The sequence below is a fragment of the Polypterus senegalus genome, chromosome 12, assembly GCF_016835505.1.
Source record: "Polypterus senegalus isolate Bchr_013 chromosome 12, ASM1683550v1, whole genome shotgun sequence".
Classification (NCBI taxonomy): Eukaryota; Metazoa; Chordata; class Cladistia; order Polypteriformes; family Polypteridae; genus Polypterus; species Polypterus senegalus.
Window position 1 is genome coordinate 140,537,428 of NC_053165.1, and position 10,069 is coordinate 140,547,496.

A 10,069-nucleotide genomic window follows, 5' to 3' on the forward strand; every position below is an offset into this window, starting at 1 on the left:
CCATACCATGAACTCTTTGTTGGCAATGGGATGCTCAGTTTGATGCTATAACCTCATGCTGTTCAAATCATATTTGAATGGTAGTAGGCGCTAAATGAAGTTCACCCCTGGATGCAAATACACCTAGATCTACCTTTGTACCATCAGTCAGTTGGTGCCTGCAACATTCCACCAAATGCAAGATAACAAAACTGAACTCTTTTTGATAAGATCTCCATCTCAAGAGCAAGAAAATTACACCTTATCCCCAAACCTTATATGATAACAAGTTAATTCCATTGTTTTGTACAAAAGGCTTTGGAGTCGTGCCTGACAGCATTAAAATGTTTTATCTCAGTTTCTATTAAAACATATTTCTGTCAAATAAATAACTGTAAATATCTGACCAACCTTCCCCTCCTTTAGTCTATACGTGCTGTAAGACAGATTTCAATTGGAATGTAGGGTGTTTATATTTTAATTTTTTTTGTTTTTTTCTTTTCTTCAGTTGAGATTGAGAAAGCAACACTTGCAGAACAACTGATGAAAGCCGAGGAAGAGAAAGCAGCTCTTATTCAAAAACAGCTAGAAGATGAGGAAAGAAGTCATGAGGAACATGTAAGACAACTGGAGCAAAAAATGATGGAAGAGGCTGCAGCCATCCAAGCTGAGGCAGAGAGAGCCCTGCAGAGCAAACTGGAGGAACACAAGGATCTCCTCAACAAGGGCTTTCAGGAGAAAGCTGACATGATGAAGGAAGAGATCACAAAGCTGAAGGAGGAATCTGGTTTTCAGAAGTTAATCCATAATATTGGCAGCGCCCTCGTGGAAGGGGCAAAAACTGCCATCAGCATTTTGGAGTGGAAAGAGAGGCGTAAATTAACCAGGGAGAGGGAGATGGCCAGAAACAGGAAATATGAGACTGGCTTCAAACAGAAACCACCAAAGCAAAGCAGCAACTCTGCAAAGAAGGAAACCAGAACCTCGGCTAACGGTCAGACTGAACAGACGAATCATTCAGCAGATGGGAGCTCCGTGTAGTCCCAACACACTGTGATAGAAGTGGGATATAAACATTGGTACTTATGCTTTGTGCCAGAGTAGTTTAGCAAAGAATTTTAAAAATTAAATAGTAGCTTTAGTGTCTTTTTGGGTGCAGGAACTGTTATAGAATTAATTCTTTAGCTATTGCGAAAAATGATTGGAAAGTCTGTTCAGTGAGCATCACTGATGCTGAAGACTTAAATTTTTCTCACAAAGGGCTATTTTATTTATTTAATTCATACTATGAGTACATCACCAGGTCTAAGGCAGGAGCCAGCCCTGGAGGGGATGCTAGTCCATTGCAGGGCAAACTTACTCGCATGCATCCACCAGGCACATTTGATATCACCAGTTGCCTATCCTGCACATCTATGGGATGTAGCCAAAAAGCCAAACAAAATCCTAGCAACACCGTAGTATGTGAAAACCCAAGGAGAAGGCTGGAGCTGTGAGGAAGCAGGGCTAACCACTGCTCCACCTGTCTTCTATAATCCCTGCCTTCAGGAACTCCATAACCAAGACTGGTAGATGCAATTGTAGTTCATTGTTGTGGAAACTAATGGTCAAGACACATCTGTTACACCTTTCCTATGCTTGTGCTATTAATTTATTATTAATAATAAAGTGTCTATATATTAATCCATCCATTTTCCTTTTATATTAATTTTATTGTGATCATTCCATACAAATCAATTTTTACAAAAAGTAGTTTAAGAGCTTATTCTAAAATATTATTGATTAGACCCTGCCATGTTTTGAAAAAAAATCTGTACGGGTCCTTTAACTGAGTATTTGATTTTTTCCAATTTCAAATAGTATAAAACATCGGTTTCCCACTGACTTAAAAGAGGAGAGTTAGGATTCTTCCAGTTTAGCAAAATAAGTCTGTATGCCAAAAGTGTAGTGAATGCCATCTGTTTTGTTTGTCATGCTTCACTTTAAACCCATCTGGAAGAACCGCAAACACAGCTGTTAATGGGTTAAGAGGGATTGTGACACCAAAATTTTGGTCCAAAATGATGTTAATTTGGTGCAGGCCCAAAACATGTGACCCAGTGAGGCTGGGACTTGATTGCAGCATTTGTAGGTTGGATCATGCCCTGGAAACATTTTGGAGAGTTTTAAGCGAGGCAGATGTACTCGATATATAATTTTGAGTTGAATAATTGTATGCTTTGCGCATATGGAGCTCGAGTGAATTCTCTGCATTGCTACTTTCCACTCCTTCTCTGATATATTGATTAAGAGATCTTTTTCCCAGTGTCCTCTTTGATCTTTGAAAGGGAGGGACTGTAAAATAATATTATAAATTGCAGAGATGGTGTCTGAGCCCTTGAAATTCAGCAATATTTTCTCCATCATGAATGAGGGTGCAAGATGAGGAAAATCGGGCAGGTTCTGTTTAACAAAGTTCCTGATTTGAAGATAGTGAAAGAAATGTGTAGCTGGAATGTTTAATTTGGAATGTAATTGTTCATAGGATGCAATGATGTTGTCTATATAAAGATCTCTAAGCAAGTTAATCCCAAATTTTTTCCAGATATTAAAAACTGCATATGTTTGCGAAGGTTGAAAGAGGTGGTTCTCTTTCAGAGGTGCCACTACTCCATCCATTTTCTAAACTTGCTTTGTGCTACTTGGCATGTTGGGCCAGCTGTTCATTTAATGCAATTTATTTTTAAAGCTGGCATTCCACTTATGGTCATCATTGTGCTGGCTACTTTATCTGTTCATACAAACAGCACTGAAAATGTGTTTTCCTTACTTGTTAAATATTGGGGGTCCATCAGGAGTTGCTTCCTGCCATGCACCTAGTGCTGCTGGGACAGGTTCCAGCTATTCATGGTGATAAGTTTAAAAGTGGGTGTGAAGACAGAGGAATATTGTTATGTGGCAGCATTCAATAAGTCACTCATTTTGATTCAGGAGTTGGGACTGAACAGACACTGTACAACATCTTAACCCCTGTGGGCCACACTGTCTTAATTCTTTAACCACCCCTATTTATAACTATTTTCTAAATTCTGTCTTTCCATTACAGGATCACAGACAGGCAGAGTCCTTTCCTGAAATGCCAGACCGAATGCCAATCCATAAGAGGGCACATGCACCCACCTACTTTCAGTCACACAGAAACAATTAAGAGGTATCACTCAAAATGGCTCCTACATCTTAACAGTTGAAGGAGAAGAGTGATGTGCCTGCAGAACACATGGAGAACCTGTCAACTCTACATAGACAAATACCATGGCTAGTCTGACATTTTAATTAATATCTTTAGAACTGTGAAGCAGCTAATCTAGCCACTGCAAAAATCATGTTTCCCAATGGGTTTTATTCATTTACTTATTTATTTTTATGGTGGGAAGTTAAGCAAAATGACACCTTTTATTGGCTGACTAGAGAGATTACAATATACAAGCTTTCGAGGCAACTCAGGGCGCTTCTTCAGGCAAAAATTAATCACGGTGTAAATTCCATCTTACATCTTGTCTGAAGAAGTTGCCTGAGTTGCCTCAAAAGCTTGCATATTGTAATCTTTATAGTCAGCCAATAAAAGGTGTCATTTTGCTCAACTTCTTACCACATCCATAATGGCTAACACAATACAACACCCTAGTATCGCATATGTACTTTTAATAAGCTACAGGTTAGTATGTAAACTCTTTAATTGCACTCCATTAATGATAAATAATAATTATTCTGCTTATATAGCACCTTTTCCACACTCTATTCACAATAATGCAAATGCATTTGTTTACCATATGTACTCTCGTTGAGCTTGTGCTAACAGAATGCAAGGCCTCTAAAAAGTATTCACCCTCTTTTTACCCATTTTAGTGTTGTATAACATTAAATCTCAGTGAATTTCAGTTGGATTTTTTGACACAAATTAACAGAAAAAGACTCTCTAAAGTGAGATTTCGGCAGAAATCTAAATTAATCACACACAAAATAATTGATTGTTATTATTATATATGACCAGTAATGGTGCGCTGCACAATAACATTCAGTGAATACACTTGACTTGAGCATTCCTAGTTTTCATCCTCTTTCTCTGTACGTTTAGCATTCGTTTGCTCAGAGGTTGATGTGCTTGCTGCTCTTCTTTTCTCCATTCTAGTGGCCCACTTCTTCTCATTTTCTTTCGTTGGCATCTTTCATGTTAAAATTGATTAAGTCAGTGTTTGTGTTGCAATTACGTTTTCTTAAATTTTTCACTACCGCTGGCACTTAAGTCTTCAATGTGCCTCAAGAGTGATTTAAGATATGAAGAGGTAGAGGAAGTGATGGCGAAGGTGGTAGGGATGAGAACGGCGTCTGTATACATGCGCCGCACGGCCTGTGACCGAGTTTTGATTCTACAATAAAATAAATTAAAAATTAAAAGGTATAACCTTGGAGATCAATTATCACCACAAAGGCGAATAATAGACATCATGTAGTATATGTGTACCAAATTTCAGGTCAATAGGTCAAACGGTTTGAGAGCTACAGGTGATTTAAAATCCTAGACAGAAAAACGAACAGCAACAGTAGCGTGTTATATATATATACTGTACAAGTGATTTAAAATCCTGTACAGACAAACAAACACCCACGGTAGCATATTATTTATAAAGAAAAGTCAATGTGTATATGTATGTATGTTGCAGCATCACTTCCGAATGGCTGGAGCGATTTTCATTAAACATGGCACACATGTTCTTCATTGGTCGACTAAAAATAAAGTAGGGTGAAATCAGCCCTAACCCACCCCCATCTCTTGATCTTGCAGTCTTGTATGTATGTTATCATCCAGTTGACACTTGGACTGACCACCAGAGGGCGAACTGGAGGTGATTGCAAGCATTCTTTATGTATGAGCACCAATGCGCAACTGTTGCTTTTGAAATTAAGTAGAGTTGGCCAGTTCTGAATGTCAACTGGATGATAACATACATACAAGACTGCAAGACAAGCACATTAGTGAAGCTTCATTGTTTGTTAATTTACTTCAATTTTTAAAGTTGTGGGTTTTTCTAATTATATTTTTCTCAAACAATAAGAAAAAAAAAAACGCTTTATTTTTCCTCCCGAGCAACGCTGGGTATTACAGCTAGTTATATATAAAGATAGTTGATATTCGTGTCAGTATTTTGTAGCTGCACATTAGAAAGCCATGATAGCCTTAATTCCATGTTCCCAGGTCTCCAATCAGCTTTGTACATCTGGACGCTGCACCTTTCCTCATTCATTTTTGCAAAACTGCTTAAGTTGTATCAAGTTGCATGGAGATCATGAGTTATCAGCTTTTTTCATGTCCATCTGGTAATTCTCAATTGGATGGTGTTCTGGACTCTGCCACTCTGGGACATTGACATTGTTGTTTTTAATCCATTCTTGTGTAGCTTTACCTTTATGCTAGTGGTCTTTGACTTGATGGAACACAAATCTTCTCCCAAGGCACTGGTTTCTGGCACACTGCATCAAAGTTTACTCCAGGATTTCCTTGTATTTTATTGCCTTTAGTTGATCCTCTACCTTAAGAAGCCTTAAAGGGCCTGCTGCAGAGAAGCATTCCCACAACATGATGCTGCCACCACCATGCTTTTCGGTGGGGATGGTGTGTTTTTGACAAAGTGCAGAGTTTCGCTTATGACAAACATGGCATTCAGTCTGATGGAAAAAATAGCTACATTTTGGTCTGAACAGGCCATTAAACCTTCTTCTGGGTGATTTCTTCCATGTACCTTCTGGCAAAGTCTACTTACCAAGCCAATTTACCAAATATGTTCATTTTTCAAGCTAAAACTATTATATAGTATTGATCCGTGTTTTGAGGTTACACACATATTGTAAAACAGAATAGCAACATCATTTAAAGAAGGAAAAAAGCAAAAAGCAAACCAATGTTGTGCCATTTTAAAAGGAGACAGGCTATGCATTTTACTACCCTGTTCCTCTTATTTTGTAGCAGTGCAGCACCCTTCGGGACCTGCGAGGATTGGATGCGACATTACTGACATTGAATGTTGATACTCTGATGTGGATTGCTGTCTTAGTTCAGTAGGCACCTAGATAATAATAACTGAAAAAGTCACACAATCGCTGATATTCTCTCACTACACAGGAGCTTTTTTTTCCTTTGCTTTGCAGATATACTATGTGCAGATGCTGGATTGTTAAAGCATATGTGTGCTTCAGTGAGAAAGAATTGTGAGTGGGCACATACCCAGGGCTTGAAGAGGTGGCATTTTTCTGTTTCGGCAGAGGACTACCTGCTGTAAATGGTTGCAGTAACTCACGCTCTGACAGCAAACACAAACCAACCTACCGGTCTAGTCCTTGATAAGATATACTATACATCTTACAGCATGCTCAGAACCCCGAGGAGGACCACTACACCCACTCAATTAAGAAATTGCATAAAATTTGAAATATCATCATGGAAGACTGAGCAGTCCACAGAAAGGGAATAGCACCAATTATTTGTTTCCACTTCAAGCACTGCTGCAGCATGTAATCAAGTACAATTTACAACTTATTTTTCTATAGTGCTCTTCACTGAGTGTGGGCGGACAGTGCTATGAAAAAATTCTCAGGTAAAATGCAAGTAAAGATTATACTAATTACTAAATGCATAATTAATACATTGTGGAACGAGTCCCGGACACAGACAGGTAGACATGTTTTAAAACACCACCACACGTTTATTCACAACTATTATTTACAATTAAAGTGCACCACAAACCCCAAACTCCACCAAAGTCCAGGCCTCTCACACTCTGCTTCTCTCTTTAGACAGCCTCCACTCCTCTCCTTCAAGCTCTGTCCTTCTCCTCACCCGACTCCAGCCTTGAATGAAGTGCCCTCTTCTACGTGGTTGTGTGCTGGGGAGGCAGCATAAAGAAGAAGGATGCCTCACACCTGGACAAACTAGTGAGGAAGGCAGGCTCTATTGTAGGCACGGAGCTGGACAGTTTGACATCCGTGGCAGAGAGACAGGCGCTAAGCAGGCTCCTGTCAATCATGGAGAATCCACTGCATCCACTGAACAGGATCATCTCCAGACAGAGGAGCAGCTTCAGCGACAGACTGCTGTCACCATCCTGCTCCACTGAAAGACTGAGGAGACCCCACACTATGCGACTCTTCAATTCCACCCGGGTGGGGGGGGTAAACGTTAAAAGTTAACATTATACAAAGTTATTATCTGTTTTACCTGCATTTTATCACACTTTAATTTAATATTGCTTTTAATAGTTTTTTTTTATCAGTATGCTGCTGCTGGAGTATGTGAATTTACTCTTGGGATTAATAAAGTATCTATCTAGAGTGGTGTGAAAAACTATTTGCCACCTTCCTGATTTCTTATTGTTTTGAATGTTTGTCACACAAAATGTTTCTGATCATCAAACACATTTAACTATTAGTCAAATATAACACAAGTAAACACAAATTGCAGGTTTTAAATAATGGTTTTTATTATTTAGGGAGAAAAAAAAATCCAAACCTACATGACCCTGTGTGAAAAAGTAATTGCCCCCTGAACCTAATAACTGGTTGGGCCACCCTTAGCAGCAATAACTGCAATCAAGCGTTTGCGATAACTTGCAATGAGTCTTTTACAGCGCTCTGGAGGAATTTTGGCCCACTCATCTTTGCAGAATTGTTGTAATTCAGCTTTATTTGAGGGTTTTCTAGCATGAACCACCTTTTTAAGGTCATGCCATAGCATCTCAATTGGATTCAGGTCAGGACTTTGACTAGGCCACTCCAAAGTCTTCATTTTGTTTTTCTTCAGCCATTCAGAGGTGGATTTGCTGGTGTGTCTTGGGTCATTGTCCTGTTGCAGCACCCAAGATCGCTTCAGCTTGAGTTGACGAACAGATGGCCGGACATTCTCCTTCAGAATTTTTTGGTAGACAGTAGAATTCATGGTTCCATCTATCACAGCAAGCCTTCCAGGTCCTGAAGCAGCAAAACAACCCCAGACCATCACACTACCACCACCATATTTTACTGTTGGTATGATGTTCTTTTTCTGAAATGCTGTGTTCCTTTTACGCCAGATGTAACAGGACATTTGCCTTCCAAAAAGTTCAACTTTTGTCTCATCAGTCCACAAGGTATTTTCCCAAAAGCCTTGGCAATCATTGAGATGTTTCTTAGCAAAATTGAGACGAGCCCTAATGTTCTTTTTGCTTAACAGTGGTTTGCATCTTGGAAATCTGCCATGCAGGCCGTTTTTGCCCAGTCTCTTTCTTATGGTGGAGTCGTGAACACTGACCTTAATTGAGGCAAGTCAGGCCTGCAGTTCTTTAGACGTTGTCCTGGGGTCTTTTGTGACCTCTCGGATGAGTCGTCTCTGCGCTCTTGGGGTAATTTTGGTAGGCCGGCCACTCCTGGGAAGGTTCACCACTGTTCCGTGTTTTTGCCATTTGTGGATAATGGCTCTCACTGTGGTTCGCTGGAGTCCCAAAGCTTTAGAAATGGCTTTATAACCTTTACCAGACTGATAGATCTCAATTACTTCTGTTCTCATTTGTTCCTGAATTTCTTTGGATCTTGGCATGATGTCTAGCTTTTGAGGTGCTTTTGGTCTACTTCTCTGTGTCAGGCAGCTCCTATTTAAGTGATTTCTTGATTAAAACAGGTGTGGCAGTAATCAGGCCTGGGGGTGGCTACGGAAATTGAACTCAGGTGTGATACACCACAGTTAGGTTATTTTTAAACAAGGGGGCAATTACTCTTTCACACAGGGCCATGTAGGTTTGGATTTTTTTTCTCCCAAAATAATAAAAACCATCATTTAAAAACTGCATTTTGTGTTTACTTGTGTTATATTTGACTAATGGTTAAATGTGTTTGATGATCAGAAACATTTTGTGTGACAAACTTGCAAAAGAATAAGAAATCAGGAAGGGGGCAAATAGTTTTTCACACCACTCTATCTATCTATCTATCTATCTATCTATCTATCTATCTATCTATCTATCTATCTATCTATCTATCTATCTATCTATCTATCTAAAACCAGCAATGTCTGCCCATTAATTAATGAATGAACTAGTTGAACTAGCAAGTTAACAATGGAGGAGAGGAAAATTGTAAGAGAGAAATTATTTTCGTCCAATGATACTAACGCTTCTTTACCTGAGATGACTTTACCTTGGACAAGAGAACAGCTTGGCACCAAGTTCCACTTCAAGATACCAAGAAGAGAAACAGAATAGAATAGAACAGTAATAACAAAGACGCAGTATTCCCTGCTAATCAGCAACTCTAGTCAGGGTATGCTAGACTAAAGTAGTAAGTCTTCAGCCTGGCTTTGAAAGCTGAGATTGAAAGCGCATTACTTACATGACCAGGTGTCATTCCACAGCTTCAAGGTCCTGTAACTAAAAGCTCAACCTCCTGCTGTTATTTTAGTAATCCTAAGTAGGCCACCATCTTGAGATCATAATGTACATTCTGGTTGTAAGTAATGATAAGCTTGGTTAAGTAAGTAGGGCCTTGGACATTTAAGGCTTTGTATGTTAAAAGGGGAATTTTCAAATCAGCCCTAAGCTTCACTGGGAGGCAGCATAATTACAGGATAACAAGAATTATGTGTTTGCACTTTCTAGTTCTTGTAATGATTCTTGAAGCAGTATTTTGAATTAACTGAAAGTTGCACTAAGAAAGATTTGAACACTCAGTGAATAACACATTGAAGTAGTCAATCCCACTAATAATAAATGCATGAACTGATTTCTCAGTATCTTACAAATTTAGAAAAACTTTTAATTTCTGAACATTTGTACGATGGAAAAACATGTTTTGGATAGTTTAATAACATGTCTTTTAAACGATGTGCAGATATAACGCCAAGTCACACGTTAATTTAGCACAACTAATTGTGATTACAAATGAATTAAAAAGTGAAGGATTGTCGTTGCAGTCAGCATCAATCCCTCCAATAGTTAACATTTCTGTTTTTTCTGTATTTAATGACAAGCAGTTCTCATCCATCAACTCTTTTATACACCGCTAATTAAGGACAGCATTAGTGAAATGTCAT

The 10,069-nt window shown here is 38.9% G+C and overlaps 1 protein-coding gene across 1 annotated transcript in view; it reads left to right on the forward strand.

The window, feature by feature from the left end:
- Positions 1-1,666, forward strand: part of LOC120541724 (guanylate-binding protein 1-like) — a 40,347-nt gene extending 38,681 nt beyond the window's left edge. Inside the window, exon 9 of the mRNA XM_039773620.1 lies at positions 488-1,666. Within this exon, the coding sequence (XP_039629554.1) occupies positions 488-1,020 (533 nt within the window). The 3' untranslated portion in view covers positions 1,021-1,666. The remainder of the gene's footprint in view (positions 1-487) is intronic.
- The last annotated feature ends 8,403 nt before the right edge of the window (positions 1,667-10,069 follow it).